Below are 19,985 nucleotides of genomic sequence, written 5' to 3'. Positions count from 1 at the left end.
GAATTTACAGATCGTGTGATTTGTGAATGCGTCAATATGCCAGTTTACTTATGTCCATGAAAAGAAATAAAGCCTGCTGTCAGGACAATAAAATAAGATTTGGTACATTAACAGTAAGAAATAATTGTCACGCATCACCACACGAAACAGGATGATTGTATGTTTAGTCCCCTTGACTGTATACGTATGTTCTTTTTTTTAGTTCGGGGTCCGATCAATAAACTTGATTTGCAGGCCCGAGCCCGACAACCAGTTATATTTGTGAGGAGTCAGGAGAAGAAGGAAATGCGGGGATGCCATGCGTTGTTGCGTAAATAAAAGCCCGTCTTTTGTAACGGTTTTTCACAGTTAAACAAGACTGTAAGATGCATATTCAATAAACATTTATATCTTTTATATTTGTGCGTCTGTCCTATCAGTGGATTTGACATTTAATTTAATCTCCTCCAGTTGGCAGAAAAAAACGCAAGTTTTCTCAATGTTTAAATAGTCTACATATTTCTATGATTATTATAAATGCATCAATTTGAAGCGTTTCCATACCCCACTCCGAATCACACGGCATACAGTGTTCTTACGCAGATATTCAGCATCACCGATGGAATACATATATTGTCCCTGGCGAAAGAGCGCACGGACAGGCACACACAATCTGCGCGGTTGTGAGGGCCTGACTCGGCGGGTTACATTAGTGACGTCTGCCTAGATCAGTTGGCACAGGTAAAGAATTCCCTCAGCTGAAAATCTATATCTTTCATGGAGAACATCTTCCGGGTACGCCAGCGGATTCTGGCGGTCCCGAAATACCCGTGCCCTCCGGAGAGAGCCCCTCACAATCCGCGCGCCAATGTCGTATGGGTCGTCCAAGTGCGCTGTCATTGTCAGGAGGACACGTCCGCGGAGGAGTGCTGTTTAAATAGAGCGTGGTTAATTGGAATCCTGATGTTAAGCAAGATCTAACTCTGACACGACCAGGTTTGGCGTGTGTTGCCATGGCAACACTTCTCGGTTCCAGCATATCCACCTTTCGTAGTCTCGCATAGCCGCGAACTTACGTCGCACGTGATAAAGTTACTCTCGAAGTTACCCTGCTAAGCCAGAAAACCGGCTTCGTAGTATAGGCCACAGGACTTACAGTTTAGACTAACTTAAAACTTAACTAGAACTTAAAAATGGCTTGACACCAATGGAAATTCAATTGAAACACGTGGGAAAAACACCTAACTTTTAAGTGATGTGAGTTATAAAGCGTAATGGCATTTTTAGGTAAGAAATATATCTATATACAGTATCTTTTTTTATAAGATCTAAAAGTTTTTGGAGTGAAAGCAGTGAATTGGTCTTTTTTTTTATTCTAGTCACATCTGAGGCAATTTTTGGCTGTTTTCAGCAATGTACATCGAAAATAAAAACATTGATTGACTGAAAATGGTTCAATATTAGATTAAATGTCTTGTTTTCTCATGTATATTTATAATTGCTCTTTACCGAAAAAATATTTGTTTTATCCGATTACTCAATTAATTGATAGGATTTTCAGTCGATTACTCGATTACTAAAATATTCGATAGCTGCAGCCCTAAATTTATATCAGGGCTTTGCCTGCAAGAAAAAAATGTCAATGAACAAGGCTTTCAACTGATTTGTGAAAAATTATTTTTGTTTTATGCTCATAACCTTTATTAAAAACTTTCTGTTTTAAGCACATACAACCTGTTACAGTAGTCAGTTAAGTACAGTTAAGTCAGTAAGCTGTAATAAAACATTATTTTTGAAGGAAATAGTCATCCATTTTGTCTTCATCGTAACCAACAGTGGTATGAAAAAGTATCTGAACCTTTTGGAATTTCTCACATTTCTGCATAAAATAACCATCAAATGTGATCCAATGTTTGTTAAAATCACAGATGAAAATACAGTGTCTGCTTTAACTAAAACCACTCAAACGTTTATAGGTTTTCATATTTTAATGAGGATAGCATGTAAACAATGACAGAAAGGGGAAAAATAAGTAAGTGAACCATCACATTAAATATTTTTTGGCGTTCCCTTTGGCAGCAATAACATAAACCAGCTGCTTCCTATAGCTTCATATCAGTCTGGCACACGATCGGGACTAATCTTGGCCGATTCTTCTCTACAAAAGTGCTGTGCTGTACTTTAGTGAGATTCTTGGGATGTCTGTCATGAATCGCTGTCTTTAGGTCATACCACAGCATCTCAATGGTGTTCAAGTCAGGAGTTGGTCACTCCAGAACATGTATTTAGTTCTTCTGAAACCACTCTGAAGTTGGTTTATGTCTGTGTTTTGGATAATTGTCTTGTTGCAGCATCCATCTTCTTTTTAGCTTCAATTGATTCATGCCAGACATCCCAGGAATCTAACTGAACTACAGTAGTTTTGTAGACGAAAATGGGCCAGCAGCTACAGGAAGCGTCTGGGTAAAGTTATTACTGCCAAAGGAGGGGCCACAAAATATTAATTTTGATTGGTTCACTTACTTATTTTTCCCCTTGTGTCATTGTTTGCATACTATCCTCATTAAAATATGAAAACCTGTAAAAGTTTGGGTGGTTTTAGTTCAAGCGGACACTGTTTTTCCATCGGTGTGGTTTTGACAAAGATCAGCTCACATTTGATCGTGATTTTATGCAGAAATGTGAGAAATTTCAAAAGGTTTAGTTTTTCATACCACTCTACATGTCTAAAACAAGTTAAATTGTGAAGGTGATTGAAAAAAGTGACATTTATCCGATTTATCGATTAATTAATTGTCTGATTAATTGATTATAAAAATAATCGTTAGTTGCAGCACTAGTGCAGACGTCCAATCCGTTTGGACGTCTAGTAGTGTTGAACTCTTGATTGGACATCTACCATCGGCAATAGCACTCAGCTCAGAGCTCAGAAAAACTTTTTTTTTAATTTTCTGTCTCGTACAGTGTTGGCAACCCTCCTTGCCCCACTCGCAGCCTACAACCGAGTTTTTCAGCGCGTGTTTGTGAAGCTGGAGCCGGGCCTGCAGCGCCTTGACTTCAGCGTCAGTGGATACATGATGTCCAAGCCGCTGGACAACCAATGTGAGAATCATCACCGTTACACGCCGTCATTCCGCAACAGGACTGTGCTTTTTCACTGAATAAAAAACATCTCTCTGCACCTTCTCTGCAGTTTTGCGCATCCCTCTGCGCGGCGTCGTCTCCGACGAAGACAGTGAAGAGGAGCTGGCTGCTTTCTGTCCTACGGTTAGTCCACGTCACAAAACAACTCATGCAAACGCTCTTAGCTTAGATCAGCTCTGTCGTTTCTTGCAGTTTGACGATGGTGTCGTGGCGAAGGAACTAACTCTGACTGACTCGGAGCACTCTGACGCTGAGATTTCATACACTGAGAACGGGACATTTAACCTGTCCCGGGGCCAGACACCATTAACAGAGGGCTCTGAGGGTGAGTTTTCATGGTTGTTTATCTTTCTCAGGGGTGTCAAAGTCATTTTCAGTTAGAGCAAAAACAGACATGAAGGGGGGTGCGGGTCACGTATTCACTCAAAATAAATATCTCGAGCCCCATTTAATGCAAAATGGAACCGAATGGGTGCCATTTGTTTGTGCTACATTTGCGCTAGTTGTTGAGACACACCTCTATTATTGAGAGTTGAGAGCCGAGGGAGTTGAATACAGAAAATCTGCGAGTGACGTCGTCACTTGAAATTAATATTTCTATATATATAAAACCGATAGCAACACAAGCAAAACTTTTTACAGCACAAACCAGTGCAAATGAAGCATAAACAATTGACCTGGTTGACTGATCTCAGCTTGACCTATGAAAGAATGGTCAATATCTTAAAAATGATAGAAGCACAAACGAAAATGTTTACTGCAAAAACGGAGCACAAACGATTGACACCATTTTTATGTAAGTTTGCATCTGATGGGGGGCCAGGTTTACGGAGGTGTTTGGAAACCCCTGGTTTAAACCAAACACTTTGGGAAAAATTATTATTCCCAAATAAAAATGAATAACAAATTATCCTTGGAGCAATCGTTGCATTTTTTAAAAATATAATAACAAGCACATTCAAATAGCTAGAGAATCCTTAACACTGTTGACCTCCTGGGCTTCTAGACCACTTGATGGCGCCATAGTGGAAATTGAAACATTGAGCCATGCGCAAACCAATTGGCTTTAAAGTTTCACTGCTTCATGAAGCTTTTTTGAACCTTCTCTAAAAAAAAAAAAAGAAATATTGTTTATTTTAATTATTACAATTTAAAACGAAAGTTGGGTTAGAATTGGTTATTCTGTGCTTTCAAACAGTTTCTGGGGGTCAGCGAGGATTAAATAAAACCATGTTAATTTATTTGAAACAATTTATGAAATGAAAATAAGTAAATATTATTTAATTTCTTAAAAACATAAGGTTGATACTAAAACAAAGGCTTGCTATGATTACACTTTCAAAAGAGCATTAAATGCAAATATTTTTTTTTCCCCCAAACTATGCGGAATTGCATTTTCATTTAAAATAGATTAAAATACCCGAGCTTAGCCTCAAATGGTATAAATAATAAGTACAACAAACGAACAGTTGAATAACTTACATAGCAAAAATCCGCTACCTTAAGCCTTTAACACCTAAGCCAATTTTGCCGAATTTGCATGCCTTTGATGTTGCCTTTATATTTCAAAGAAAAAACTGTTCACAATGGCCAAGTTGGGTCCCTTTTTTCAGGATACCTTGAACTTCATGTCCAAACTGTTGTTTTCTTCACTGACCAACTTTAATCCACATTTTGGACCCAAAAAGACAAAAAAAAAAATCCCAAAATCTTTTTTCAAAATTTGTAATGTTAATGTCCTACTGACAACCAAACATACTCGACCAACCGTTTTGAAGCTTGGTACTATTTATTTAACTTGCTAGGATTAACATTCAATAGAAAAAAATAAGATTGAATAGTTTTATGTTTGACAGTTCAACACAAACAGCAGCTATGGTCATAGGCGTATTTGGCCTTTGCACATACTGTGGTCAAAACATGTTACATACAGTGCAAAATGGTGAGAAAAAAAATTATATATATTATCCAACACAAAAAGGGTTTAGAGCAGTGGTCTCAAACCGGTCCTCAAAGGGCCGCAGGGGGTACTGGATTTCATTCCAACCAAACGAGACAAATATCTTTTCACCAATCTGGTTTCTTACAAGTGTAATCAGTTGATTGCAATCAGGTGCTGCTTATGTTAGTAGAAACCTCATTGGTTGAACTGTTTGTGCTGGATCTGTTGGAACAAAAACCAGGACCCACTGCGGCCCTTTGTGGAGTCGGTTTGAGACCGCTGGTTTAGAGGATATCTCTTTGTGAAGTTAGGTATTGTACCCATTACCGTATCAAAGGTATATATGTACATGCAATCAAGCTTCTGGAACACACATCTATATAAAAAGTGAAAAGACTGATAGTGAAGGAAAAATAATAAACACTAAAAAAAAAAGTATTTTCAAAAATATTGACAAGTAGTTCAGTTTAATTCTATTTTTTCAGGCATGCGAACCAATAGTTTTTTTTGCACACTCAATAAAGTTTGTTTTTGAACATGTCACTGAGCTGCGTCACATACAACGTCACACAGCGTACTCATCCGCCGTTTGCGCGCTGCTGTCACTTCTACTCGCCGAGACGTCGACTAATCTGAGGAAAACGATGACAAATACAGCTCATCCTATTCCTTTAGTTAATGAAATAATGCATTAGCTTGCGCTAAATTTAGCTTTCGATTCGTTCTGCATGTTTCATAGTCGCTCGCTCAATCCAACCGGCCGTTGCTTGCTTCGCGTGTCTCCTTTTCCTTAGTTGGCGCCTTGCTCGTCAATTTAGTAAAAATGTTCACATTAGGTTCGTCCTTCTTGACATCACAACGGCTCTTGGGATATGTAGTCTTTTGTGCTGCTTTCGGTTTTGGAAAAAGGACAAGAAATTATGGAAATATGGAGATAGACACATGGTCCACGCAGCGTTTTAATGCATATTTATGAGTGCAATAAAACTAATGATATTATCTCCCGTTTTACTTGGTTGATTGACTTCAAATAAAAACTGGTGTGGACATCAACTTTCGTACTTTCAAACGAGAGCAAACGGGCACGTGGGTGACGTAATTACAGCGTTACGAGGCATCAAAGATGATATGCGTAAACGTGTCACATCCGACATTTTCGCTGTTAAAGGGTTAAATGCTTTAAAATGCTATCTTTTTTTTTTTTTACAATGCGCTTAACAAATCGTTCAAACATATATTCCCACAAAAACTCCTAAATATTCCTATAAACTACATAACGAATGCATAAAAAAACATTAGCTCCAATTAAAATGTACCTTATGTTGGTCTTAACAGGGAGCAACTGGATTCAGCCATGTTAAATGAGTTATGTCATATTAACTGTTGCCACTAGTGGGCAGTGTATCCACCCAAATCAATAAAACTAGAGGTACTCCCCGAGTTACAACGTACCAGACTGAGGTAAACAGTACCTTATTATACCTTATAGTATTTTATTTTTTTACGTTACTTCATGAATATGGCTGTTCGGCCCTTGGCGAAAAACATACACTGCTGGCCAAAAGTATTGACACCTAGGGCTGGGCGATATGGCCTTAAGTACGTATCACGATAAATTGAGCAGATTTACCTCGATGACGATAAATTCGCCCAAGCGGACTGTTATATAATTTGAAATTTTGAATCAATGCATGGAATACAAATTAACCGTTTCTCGTTAAATTTATTTACCAGCTTTCAATTTAACAATTGCACATGCAGTCTAAACATTAAGTATTTAAAAAAATCTTGTAAACAATAAGAATTCTAGTGTGAACATTTATAACAGCTTGTATGACTTAAAAAATGTACATTATAAAAATCAATATGACGACTGTGCAAACATGTCATTCTAACACAAATGACTTGCAGCTTTAACAGTACACTTCAGACGACTTATTGGTAATGGCTGCTGTGATATAATTATTCAACACAAGTGTTTACGTCAAGGTTTCAGGTTTTCTTTTTTTCCTAAACATTTTTTAATACATGCACCCCCACACACAGACACAACCAGATTAAAGCTGTATTGCTCTGATGCCAATGAAACATTTAAGGTTTTATGATGGCAGAATAAAGCAAACACATACAGGAAAATAGCTGTGGCCATTAAACTGTCATATTATATATAGGCTTCACTGTTGGATTATACTTTATGCTGAGTGCTTTACCATCATGAAAGCTTTCAGAGACATCACAAAGAGCTTTCAGAGAAATCACAAAGAGATGCCAAATAACGCAACATAATGATTGCTAAATGAAGTCCGTGCCCAGTCCACTCATTAATTTCAGCCGTTTCGACAAGGTTAGAGCCGCTATCCGAGTCCATCACGTTCATTTGTAGCCGCTGTTAGCCGCTAGCGTTAGCCTGTGGCTTGGCTACCAGAAGAAAGCACTGAAAGCATCCTCTCCTGATATCGTGAGAACCAGGGAGGACAGCGGGTGAAAGCCCGTCTGGAACCCGCCAAGAGTTTACTTAATGTCGGGTGAAAGTTTGGCGAAGCTAACTTAAGCCCGACTCCATCCCGTTTACTTGTAGCGTTAGCCGCTAGCGTTAGCCTACCGGGCTTCTGTTTGTTTGGCTTCCTGAAAACCACGTGACTCCATACGTTAGCACACTTTCTGCTTTCTTAAAGGGGAATTAACATAGCCGAACAACACAGAGTCAAAGCGGGATGAAAAGACTATATTTTCTTGTTTTATTAAATTACCAAATTTACCGACATGTCAAAATTACGTCGGTCATCTTGAAGAATTTCGGTAACGGTAAATTTTCGGTTTACCGCCCTGCTCTATTGGCACCCCTGCAATTCTGTCAGATAATGCTCAATTTCTCCTAGAAAATGATTACAAATGCTTTTTTAGTAATATCTTCATTGAGTTTGCTTGCAATGCAAAAACACAAAAGAGAATGGGGGGGGGGGGGGGGGGAATTAGTGATTAGTGATGCACGATAATGCATTTTTCAGCCGATACCGATAACCGATAATTTCCTCCTCATTCCAACCGATAACCGATAATGTCAAGCCGATAATTCTATTAAAAGATTTAAGTAAAATTTTAAAGTATACACAAAAGAAAATATTACTGTGCAAAAATATAATTTATTGCTCTTTTTTTCCAACATAAAATATGAACAAGTCGTCAATTCCAACATCTAAATAATGACAGATTGTCTGACATTGTGTAATGGTAAACTTTTGGCAACAATTACTTAAAGAGTAAATACCGAAGTTGCACAAAAATGCCTTTAAAAGTAAGCCATTCCTAACATATATAACATTAATACACTGCAAAACACACTTCCTTAAAACTAGTCAGTTTTAAGTGTAAATCTATTGGAAATAAGTGAAATTATCTGCCAGCGCTTCAAGTGTATTTCTCTCAGATTTCTTGGAAGAAAAATATCTAGCTGAAAATAATCTTAACAGCCTTATTTTAAGCAAGACATTATTATACTTAATCCCAAAAAAAAACTTGGAAGAAGAAAAGATTTTGAATAATATTTGTGGCTACAGAATATTATTGTTATTTCATTACAACAGGAATGTGCATATTTAAATTGATAAGAGTTAATAAGTGCCAATAATAATAAGTCAATAAGTCATTCTGCTCCGGATGCTTAAGCTGTGCAGTCGCACCCAAGTGAGTTCCTGAAGGGCGCTCCTATCTTGACTGATAAGCGCTCAGGGCACGGATACAACGCTGCCCAAATAAATCGGACATCTAAGGGAGGGGGGGGGTATTGCAATATTTGTAAGAAATGTGTTTAAATTTGATGTCCCACATGACATGTCAACTACTATTGATGATTTGATGGAATGTGTAACAACTGAATTAAGTATCCCAAACTGCAAACGCATTACCATTTGCTGTGTCTATCGTGCACCTGACTCAAACGGACAGCTTTTTACTCAGCATATGGAAAAGATATTGTTTAAAACGAATAACAAGCATGTGTTTTGCTGTGGGGACACAAATCTGGATATCTTAAATCCTAAAAAAAATCCTCATATAGATGACTTTGTTGCTTCCATGTATTGTCAAGGCCTACGGCCTCTGATTACGCAACCAACACGAATAACGACACACAGTGCGACACTCATTGATAATATATTCACAAACATTCTAGATCAGACTCATAGTGGCTTGCTAATCTGTGATATTACAGACCATCTGCAATGAAATCATTCTCGATTGTAAACACTGGGGCTCGCCTATGGAATACATGTGATGCAGCGCTAACGAATATAAATTCATTAAGTTACTTCAAAAAAATGTATAAACAAAACATAATAAAACAGTACATTGACCAAACTCAACTGTAAAGCGTACACACACCACAGATAAGATGTTCTCGCAGCAAAGGATGATTAAATGTCAGGGTCAAAAAATAAGACATAACACTTGCTTAGGACATGCCCTTCAGCAAAATCACACTACTGAACTGCCATTGCAACGTGCGTGCTGAGTTTAATCCTGAGACAAAATGGAACTTAATGACTTTCGAACGAAATGCGTTAGACTATGACTGGACTGATACACAATATGCTGTTTGTGCGACCCGGGCTGATGGGGGACGGGTTTCCGATAAGCATTTGCTTTTCCCGTCTTCCTTGTCTGTCTTCATCTTCGTCTTTCCTTCGGGTAAACAAAATTCCACACTCTGAAAATGTTCCACACTCTGAAACTGTTAATGATTTTGATATTGATTTGATGATTTTTTTTTTTTTTTGATGATTTGCTGATGATGATGACAATGACAATAAATTCATTCATTCATAAGTTTTGATTATCTACTGTGACTGTAATTGAGCAGACAAATAAGTTAAATTAATTTGAAAAGTGATTGCTAATGTTATATGCTTTGTTGCACACTGTGAAAATGATTAACTCAAAAGAGCGAGATGTCATGTACCCATTCTGCAGCGCTTTGTTTACATTTGCGGCACTCACAACATTTGCGTTACAGCAGCTAAACTGATACACGGCAGTACTATTTGGATGGAGTTGGAGCTCGCATCTCCGTGCGTATTGTTTTGTGCCTGAGTTTTGTTAAGCTGAAAATAAAGGCAGCGTTACAAAGTCATCTGACCGCTCGTCATTTTACATACTGAATGTATTATTGACTGGCTGACTTCGTTTTCTCCATGTTTCAATTATCATCTAACCACTGTGCCGTCATGATAAGCTTGCTTACTGGACATCACTTTTCCAAATGTATGTGGTGAAAATGTGATTGGCATGTTTTTCATGAAGAATGGTGGTCGTATAAACTGCATTATTCTTTTTATCCAGGGCTTTGGCTCTCGGGTCATTTCGGTTAAAAAAAAAAAAAAAAATCATGTCTCGTCTCGGCGGCGGCTATGTTCGTACCAGATAATCCGCCCGCACCGGCCGGTTCGCCGCGGCGTATTCGGGGCCTGGGTCTGCTCACATGCCGTGAGGGAACGCTTGAGAAACCGGGGTGTTCGCCGGAGGTCCTGAAGCCGGGGAACCGGGCTCTGCCCGCGGCAGCGGCCCGCCGCACCGGCCAGAGCAGCGGGCTCCGTCGGAAGACGGCTACTTGCCGACTATCGGTCTCCTGTCATGCCGGTGTTTAGCCTTAGATGCGAGTTTACCACCCGCCTTGGGCTGCTTTCCCAAACAACCCGACTCTGTATCGTCACAAGCCCCGTAGTTTAACTTAGTGTTTACAATAGCTTTAGCATTCCCGCTAGCAGCAGCCTCGTATTCGTTCCAAAAATCTTTGTGATGCAGTTTTAAATGGATGCTGGGTTAGTGGTTTTGAATGAGGACGCTTTCTTTAGGCCTCGTGGAACTTCTGCGGTACATGTTTCGCAGATGACGAGAGCGTAGTTTTTTTTAGTAACAGCCGCCATAATATTCAACTATTTCTTGTCATGTAACTCCGCCTCCTCAACCCCTCCTCCCTCAGGGGCTTCAGAGAGGGGAGGGGTTGAGGAGGCGACGTGCTGAATTCTTCGGTTATGCACATTTGGAGGCTAAATCAAGTATATAAATATCGGATTGCATTATCGGTTGAATTTTTTTTTATTATCTGGATTATCTGTGTGACGTCATAATTGCCATTATCGGCCGATAATTATCGGCGACCGATATTATTGAGTATCTTTAGGGGAAATCATCATTTTACACAGAACTCCAAAAATGGGCCGGACAAGAGTGCATGGCAATACGAAGTACTAAGACTCCTAACTAATTTTGCAGTATAATTTAGGACCGAGTGTGAGAAAGCTGGGTCTCCCTCAGAGATCATGGGTCTTCCAGCAGGACAATGACCCAAAAGCACTAGAAAAGGGTTTGAAAGAAAGCACTGGAGACTTCTAAAGTGGCCAGCAATGAGTCCAAACCTGAATCCTATAGAACACCTGTGGAGAGATCTGAAAATGGCAGTTTGGAGAAGGCACCCTTTTCAAATCTCAGAGACCTGGAGCAGTTGGCCAAAGAAGAATGGTCTAAAATTCCAGCAGAGCATTGTAAGAAACTCATTGATGAATATCGGAAGCGGTTGTTTGCAGTTCTTTTGTCTAAAGGTTGTGCTACCATGTATTAGGCCGAGGGTGCCAATACTTTTGTACGGCCCATTTTTGGAGTTTTGTGTAAAATGATAATGATTTATTTTTTTTTCCACTCTCTTTTGTGTTTTGTCATTGCAAGCAAAATAAATGAAGAGATTACTACCAAAGCATTTGTAATTGCAATCATTTTCTGTGAGAAATTGAGCGTTATCTGACAGAATTACAGAGGTGCCAATACTTTTGGCCAGCAGTGTATTTGAATATAATTATAATTGACTTTTGTTTTGTGCTTTTATTTTGCTTTTTTACTTTCCCACGCGAGTAAGAGCCCATGTACACACGAAGAAGAATGTATTTGCGCACACATTAGGGAGAGGGCATTTGCTCCCCCAAAGAAGTGACGCAGCACAGTGAGAGAGAGGAAAGATTACAGCTTAGCTCGCTGTCTAGCTAGGACTTTTATCTCCAACGTCTTCACGAGAACAGCACAATGGCGTATAATACATGTTTTTGGATAGTTATTTTGAGATTTAGGGGTACTTAAAGGATTAATTCCGACTTTGGCGGAAATTCAGGTTACGTCAACAGCGTAGGAACGGAACTCGTTTGGAACCCGGTTACTACCTGTAAATGCAAAACCTTTCAAAACAATACATTACAGCGCATCTAATTCAACAAGTCCTCAAAGCAGCAAATCTGATTCAAAGTTTTTTCTGATCGAATTACTCGAGTTAATCTAATCATGTGTATGACTTACTTTGGCGGGCCGTACAAAATGACGTAGTGGGCCAGATCTGGCCCCTGGGCCGCCAACTTGACACTTGTGAACTTTTTCTTCATGTCTGTCTTTTCCAATTCAGATCTGGACAGACACAGCGACGCCGAGGAATCTTTTGCTCAGGATCTTCCCGACTTCCCTTCTATCAACCCAGAGGCCACCCTGCTGGAGGACGACGACGACACCAGCATCGGGCTGCCCAGCCTGCAGAGTCACCGTGCTTCCGTACTAGATGTAGATTCTCACCTGGACTCAGACCAGGAGGACCTAGATGCCGAAATGTCCCTCAGCGGCCTGCCGCCCGCCTCGGACTTCGCGGGCGAACTGGCGGGCGACATCGCCAGCAACATGATCCGAGCGGCACTGGTCAGCGCCATGGGGACCCGGCGTCCCTCAGCCCAGCGCGGACGAGTGCCCCCCAGGGCGAACGCCCGCCGCGGCTACCGCAAGCAGTCCAGCTCGGAGCTGGACACGGACTTTGACGTGGAAGACTTTGAGATGCTGGATCAGTCCGAACTGAGCCAGATGGACCCCATCGGACAAGGGCAACGTCGAGAGAGTCAGGGCTCCAACTTCCTCTCAAACTTTCTCGGTAAACCCCAGTGAAAAAAAAAAGTTTAAACCTTTATGGGTGAGTTGGAATCTTACATATTAGCAAAATATTTTAATGTTAAACCCCTGCCCCTGTCTGGTCAGCATCACCTTTCGCACTGTGAATATTTTATGGAACACATTGGATCCTGCGGGAGTAAGAAAATATTTGTATGTTAGATGTCCAATCCATTTGAACTGGGAGGGTCACCCTCCCACTTCTAGTGGATTTGACATGTACTAGTGATAAAGTCAAAAAAATTCACAGTTAAAGGTGATTGGATGCCACATGATTGGCTGTCTAGAATCGTCAGTAGCACTGGAAGAGTTGATCATTGTGGGACCAAATCTGACATTCCCATTCAAGCCATCAACTGTTCCTTCGTTACCGGAGTTGCTTTTCTGCTAATTTACACTTCTTTGCAAGTTGTGTAAAGGTTGCACATTTTTATTTCGAAGACAATCTGGAATGACACACTGACAAAAATGTGTTCTAGGAATTGTAAAGAGTGTGCATTAACTCTTTCAGTGCCGTTGACAATGGTAGACGTCCAATCATGTGGTGTGTGAATTCTACAAGTTTGTCACTAGTAGAAAAATATTTTACTGTGGGGTTCTGTTACTTTTAGAGTTTAGTTTTGTCTTTGCTGTATGAACAACTTGACATGCTCTTTAAATGATTGTTTGCAAAAGAACTCCAATCCATTTGAAATGATTCATTTGCTGCCATGCCTCCTACTTCAAATGAATTTGACACCTTGTTGTGTGACAAACTCATTAAAATTCATAGCAAAAGGATGATTGGACGCCACATGATGGGACATCGGTGGATGTCAATGGCACTGTAAGAGTTAAACAACCCAATGCAGCCGAAAGTCATGCTGAGCTTTATTTTTTTTTTCAAGTTTATACAATCACGAGACACTTTTGGTTTCCTTAAAAGTGACCCATCTTTTCGGTATTTTAGTTTTTAAAAGTGGCCGGTGAATTTTTACCTGACTACACATTGACTTAATGAAAACATGAATTGATAATCCATACAGTACACTCAAGTGAGCCAGTTTTGAGTTCAATCAGAATTCTTGTCTTTTCACATGTGGTTTTGATAGAAAATCACATTCCCATGAACAATCAGCACAAAAACAGCTGGATTCACTTTACAAACAGGCAAAGAACAATTGACTCTCTGTTCAATTGTGTATTTTCCTCTCTGCAATCGTTTTTTATATGTTTTGATGTGAAAATTATATTGAATAAACTGTTTTCGACTAAAATGCTTGGGATTTTATGTGAGAAACAAAAGGACCAAAAATGGCCCATTTGTTCCATTGTTCTTACTAGCAAATGTTCAGAAATTTAAACAAATCTGTATTTTATTGCTTAGGAAACCATGGGTTGCGAGATCATTCAAGATAGGTGTTGTGCCTTATACAACTCATATCACATTGTAGAGTAGTCATGCTGTTTTGCCGAAAAGCATTATGGGAAATGGAGTTCTTTAAAAATAATCAATGAATTTGTATGCACAGTGATTCCTTGCTACTAAGCGCTGTTAGTCCATCGTGGAGTTTTTGTTTTTGTTTTTTTTTGGGGGGGGGGGGGGGGGGATTATTTAAAAAAAAAAAAAACTATCTTATTTAAAAATTATGATACATGCACACATATACAAATCGTATATTTCTTTTATATATCATAATTATTACGTTTGTAGTGCATAAAAACTATTAAAGGATACATATAGGGTTTTGTTTTAAATTTGACTTTGGGGGGGGAAAGGGGGAAAGAACGTGCCTTATATGTACCTCTTTCCATTGTTGTTAAATCCCCCCCAAAAACGGGTGTGTCTTAAATGTATTTCTGTAATATATAGATAAGCTCTGCCTCTACTTAGTGGATTTTTGCGGTGGGAGGCAGTCCCCGTTAACCGCAAGAAATGAGGGATCACTACCTCCAAATCAGAAATGGCATGCCCTGCATGTCAGCCCCATGAGCTGTAAGGCGTTGAAATGCCAGACATAATTAGAGCGAATAAGATGCTGTCTAAAGAAAGCAATGTAGCTGAACTTCAAAGTGTAGACATACAAGTTGTCCATGAAACTATACTAAACTATAAAGTTCCGTGCTAAAGCGGAACTAAAGCGAGCTAAATCTGGCAACACTGGAGAAACCCCAGCCTGCCTTACCCGGAAGTAAAGTGCTCCACAACAAATTTACTCTGCTGCTTGTGGAGAGGAATAATTTTTAATTAGAGCGGTAATCACTGAAAAAAGAAATTATTCCACTTCAGTTATAATACCAATTAAACATTAAAGACGCAGTGGGAAGGGCGGACTTTGAAAGGTTTTGAGTCATTTCAGTACGCGTGAAGCATCTTTACTACAAACGATCTTTAAGTGACGCAACAGTTTAGCGCGAAACTCAGTTCCGAAAGAAAGCTAAAGTGACTGAGAACGAGTTGAAAATGAGTAAAAAAGACAACAGTAAGTTATCAGCTTTGCCATTATCTTCTTTTCTGACGTGTGGTTTCAATTTGTCTCTAAGGTTGGAAGGTTTTTTTTCTTGCCAGGACAACATAATTAATCTGCATTAGCCTCGTTTAATAGGGTTCGTGCTTGCTAACTCTGAGAGTTTGTCACGAATACTGTCACACAAAATAATAACAATCATAAATAACGTGATTTCTTCTAATAAAGATCCATGCCTAGGAACATATTGTCATCCACACAGGTGCCAATGTTATCCTCGCTTACCTGAATGCCCAGAACCGTCCTTACAACGCTCAGGATATCTTCTGCAACCTACAAAACCAGCACGGATTGGGCAAAACGGTCAGAATTTAACTTTGGAGGACGACGTTAATGGTAGGTGGGGGAAAACAACCTAAAAACATTGTCATTGTTTGTTTGACTAGGCTGTGGTCAAATCCTTGGGGCTGCTTGCTGTGGAGGGCAAAATTATAGAGAAGACCTATGGCAAACAGAAGATTTATTTTGCTAATCAGGTTAGTTGAAGGTTTTTTGTGCAATGAAGATCGCCCTTCTAATGCAGTGGTTCTTAACCTTGCTAGAGGTACCAAACCCCACGAGTTTCACATGAATTTGATAATACAGCAATTATTTTTCCAAATTCAAACCTCATATCTATGCTAGCAAGCTAATATCCAAGTGAATTTTTGTTCAGATTTCTACACATTTTTAAAGCATACTTTTAAAGGGAACCACATATAGACTTATTATTAAAATATAAATGTTAGTATAATTTGTAGTATTGTACAGTAATTTGACATTAAAACCCCTTTTGATGTTTCGTTTTTAGGAAATATGTAAAATTAATTTAACCAGTAGCTGCCGGGCTTTCAGAGTATGACTCTAGCGACATAAACATGTCATCTGTTCAGCCCTTTCAATTGAACCTGAGAGAAACATTAATGAGCAGGACACACTGTCGGTATTACATAAAACGAGATGCGAAAGCAAAATGAACAGGAAAGACTGGATGAGACGAGAGTAGGACAAAATCTGTGTTCTGCTAAAATGTTCTACACCAGCCAAACGTCCTACAAGAGGCGAATTTGACACACAAAGAACTACTGTTCGCTTTCAGCTTGTTTTGTTTAGATGCATACAGGCAGAATGTAGTAGAAATTAGTGATGCACGATACTTTATGTTTTGACCGATAATTTCCTCCCCCTTCCAGCCGATAACTGATGCTGTCAAGCCAATAATTCAATTAAAAGCTCTATGTAAAATTTTTGAAGAATACACAAGAGCTAATGTTACTGTGCAAAAATATAATTTAGTGTTTTTTTCCCATCAAATGTGAACAAGTAGTAAATTCCAACATATAAACAATGACAATGACATAGTGTAATGGTAAGCTTTTGGCAACAATTATTTACAGAGTAAATACCTGAGTTGCACAAAAATGCCTTTTAAAAGCCATTCCTAACATACATAATGTTACTACACAGCAAAAACACACCTTCTTAAAACTTGTTAAATTCTTTTGTTTTCAGTGTAAATCTATTGAAAATAAGAGAAATTATCTTCTGGCGCTTCAAGTAAATTTCACTCACTTAGATTTCTTGAAATAAGAAAAATAGCTAGTTGAAAATAAGCTTAATAGCCTTATTTTAAGTAATAACTTATTAAATGTAATCTTTTTTAAAAAATTGTCAGAAATATTCTTTATTCAAGAATGTTCAAAACATTATTTGACAGCAAATTTGCAAAATAATATTTACTTCAAGTGTAAAAATCCGACGCATTCATCTGTTAACTAGTCTTAAACACTCAAAAAAAAAAAAGATAATAATTGACTAGATTTAAGAAAAATCTGCTTAAGACGTTATAAATATGCAGTGTACTGAATGCATCACTTGCCTCTGCTGTGACCCAGGCAGTTCTTGTGAGTGGAGTATGGTTTGGTGCATCTTGAAATGATCATCTAACCACTGTGCTGTCATGATAAGCATGCTTACTTGACTGACATTACTTGTCCAAATGTCCGTGGTGAAACTGATGTGATCAGCATGATTTTCATGAAGATTGGTGGCCGTATAAGGCAGGTAAGCTTGCATCCAAAAAGCAGCGGCGACTCTGTTTCTGGGAGCGGGGCTCCAGATGCTGTAAAAGCATGTCCTCCACGACGATAAATGGCTGGTCGCTGAAGGCTATTATGTTTTTTAAGCTCAGGTATTTAATTTATTGTTAAATGCATTTTTTGCTCTTGTGAAATTAAAGTGCAATTCTGCATAGTTTGAAAAAACACTCGAGATTTTTATTTTTTACTCTAATTTAATGCTCTTATGAAAGTTCAGTCTTGGCAAGCCTTTGTTTTACATCTCCTAAAATTAATTCTGCAAGGCATTAAATGTTCCTAATACTTGATTGTTGAAACTAACAAACTATGGTTTTAATATGCGTATTTTATTAGGTGCTACAGTAACAAAAGCAATTAAAGCAGGTATGTTTATGATTATCGATTACCATGTTAGCAAAAATACAATTTCCCATTACTCCATAACTCTCCAAACTATCCCAACTCTCACCTGATCGCAACTCTCCTTCAAACAGCTACATTTTTAATCTAGCCCGAGGCATTTATATACTGTAATTAGCTGTCAAACCGCGCACCAAAATATAAACAACTTCCTGAGCCAATCACGTGGTACAGCTGGGCAGTGAGGCTTCGGACGTGATCATTTTCAGCCCCTCCCCTTTCTGCACTTCGCTGAAACGCACACACTTCGAAGGCTCGGCGCATCTCCTTACATCAGTACATGTCGACCACTTTGCCTAATTTTAGTTAACGTCAAACTCCGTTGTTGTTCGCCGAACCCAGGTTAAGAACCACTGTTCTCAAGGAATTGATTTGATATTGATATGGACTTCCTGCATTGTGAAGTCAGTATGTTGACCCTCTTTTTAGGCTCAGTTTAGCGAAGTGAACGACACAGACATAAAGGCCTTGGATGGTCGCATCTCAACTCTCAATGAGGAGATGCAGACCCTTGGCCAAAGCTGCAGACAGCTGGATTCAGGTACAGTCGGACAGGAGAATTCCATGCTCAGTCTGTTTTGCTTCCGATACAATTTTTTCATGATACAGATCCGTTACCTATATTTTTAGAGCTGAAGAAACTCACTAGTAGCCTGACAACTCAGGAAATGATGTCCGAAATCATCAAGCTGAAAGACGAGTGTTCGGGTTATCGAGAGCGTCTGGACAAGATCAAGTCAGCGACCAATCACGTCTCACCAGAGGAGAAAGACAAGGTACGGGAGTTGCAGTGTTTTGAGTTTTTGAATGCCTAATAACTTGAGTTCTAAATATTTTTTTGCAGATTCTGAAAGAGCACAACATATACGTCAAAGAGTGGCAAAAGAGGAAGAGACTGGTAATCAATCAAGCATGTGATGTCATCATTCTTCTGCTTTGAATTGAAATGAGTATCACTTGTGAACATTAAATCCAATTAGGTGGAAGGGTGGCAGCAAATTTTGCAAAAGTTTTGTTCCATTTTTTTTTAGGCTTCAGACATGATAGACACAATCCTGGAAGGATATCCCAAAAGCAAGAAAGAGTTCCTGGTAAGTAAAACGAAGCTCTTGGAGTTTCTGTTTTGAAGTATTACACATTCGTGTTGGTGTTCTTTCAGGAGGAAGTTGGTGTTGAGACAGACGAAGAACACAAGGTGGTCGTGCCGACCCTTTAAGATCAATTTTCTGTATGTAAAAGAAGTTTGAAATATTGTTCTATTTCAGTTAACTGCTGCCATTGACGGTGATAGACGTTCAATCCCTTTGAAGTGGGAGGGTTGCAGCGAAGCCAACCCTCCCCCTCCCAAAATGATTAGACATCTACTACAAGTAAACTCATTGGAACTTACAGCAGAGGGATGATTGGACGTCTATCATTGTCAATGGCACTGTAAAAGTAAAAGTATTTATACCTTCGTTTGGCACTGCTGATAAGCTTGTTAAATGTTCAGAATGCCTTATTTAATAGAATATATAGACAAAATAAAGTCTAATTTATCCGTGTAAAAAAAAAAAACTTGAGCAGAGCTTACCGCATTATTTCACACTTTTATATCACAAAGTGAGATCAATGAGACCAGCTGAACAACGAAAAACAAAACTACCTACAGTAAGCTTGTTGCGATATGCAATAAGTCAATTAATATCAAGGTAAACGTGCGTCCATGCATTTGTGTGTGCGTGTGCATGCAGCACACATGCGTGTTGATTGCAAATGAGACATCAGTGCCTTTCTCGGGTCTTTATTGGTCATCAACACACCGTAGATTTAAAGTTCAGATATACCAAAAATAAGAGACACATCTATATCAAACATTGTAAAACATTAGTATTGCTACATTAAGGCTAATGGGGAAAAAAGACAATGCAGGGTTTCCCCTACACATAAGAGATTGTGGCGCACCACCACACTCAAATAAAAGCCGCC

At 39.0% G+C, this 19,985-nt stretch overlaps 2 protein-coding genes across 3 annotated transcripts in view; both read left to right on the top strand.

Annotated features, from left to right (window-relative positions):
* The window catches only part of retreg3 (reticulophagy regulator family member 3), a 42,256-nt gene extending 27,953 nt beyond the window's left edge, over positions 1–14,303 (top strand). For both annotated transcript variants that reach the window (XM_057817452.1, XM_057817453.1), the window contains 4 exons: positions 2,944–3,081; positions 3,173–3,246; positions 3,316–3,448; positions 12,507–14,303. In XM_057817452.1, the coding sequence (XP_057673435.1) occupies positions 2,944–3,081; positions 3,173–3,246; positions 3,316–3,448; positions 12,507–13,030 (869 nt within the window). In that variant the 3' untranslated portion in view covers positions 13,031–14,303. The remainder of the gene's footprint in view (positions 1–2,943; positions 3,082–3,172; positions 3,247–3,315; positions 3,449–12,506) is intronic.
* Positions 14,304–15,181: 878 nt separating this feature from the next.
* psmc3ip (PSMC3 interacting protein) lies at positions 15,182–19,553 on the top strand. The gene is made up of 8 exons (XM_057817389.1): positions 15,182–15,495; positions 15,743–15,843; positions 15,927–16,016; positions 18,447–18,558; positions 18,648–18,793; positions 18,862–18,915; positions 19,049–19,108; positions 19,177–19,553. The coding sequence occupies exons 1-8, from the start codon at positions 15,477–15,479 to the stop codon at positions 19,231–19,233; spliced, it is 639 nt and encodes a 212-aa protein (XP_057673372.1). The 5' UTR covers positions 15,182–15,476; the 3' UTR covers positions 19,234–19,553.
* Positions 19,554–19,985: the final 432 nt, after the last annotated feature.

This window comes from Corythoichthys intestinalis, chromosome 16 (genome assembly GCF_030265065.1).
Source record: "Corythoichthys intestinalis isolate RoL2023-P3 chromosome 16, ASM3026506v1, whole genome shotgun sequence".
Lineage (NCBI taxonomy): Eukaryota > Metazoa > Chordata > Actinopteri > Syngnathiformes > Syngnathidae > Corythoichthys > Corythoichthys intestinalis.
Note: the sequence above shows the minus strand (reverse complement) of the source record. Positions and strands in the feature narration are given on the sequence as shown.

Excerpts from the sequence above, each read along its gene's own strand:
- psmc3ip (XM_057817389.1), top strand. Across the intron at positions 15,844-15,926 it reads AGCACGGATTGGGCAAAACG|GCTGTGGTCAAATCCTTGGG; the intron begins GTCAGAATTTAA and ends TTGTTTGACTAG. Across the intron at positions 16,017-18,446 it reads AGATTTATTTTGCTAATCAG|GCTCAGTTTAGCGAAGTGAA; the intron begins GTTAGTTGAAGG and ends CCCTCTTTTTAG.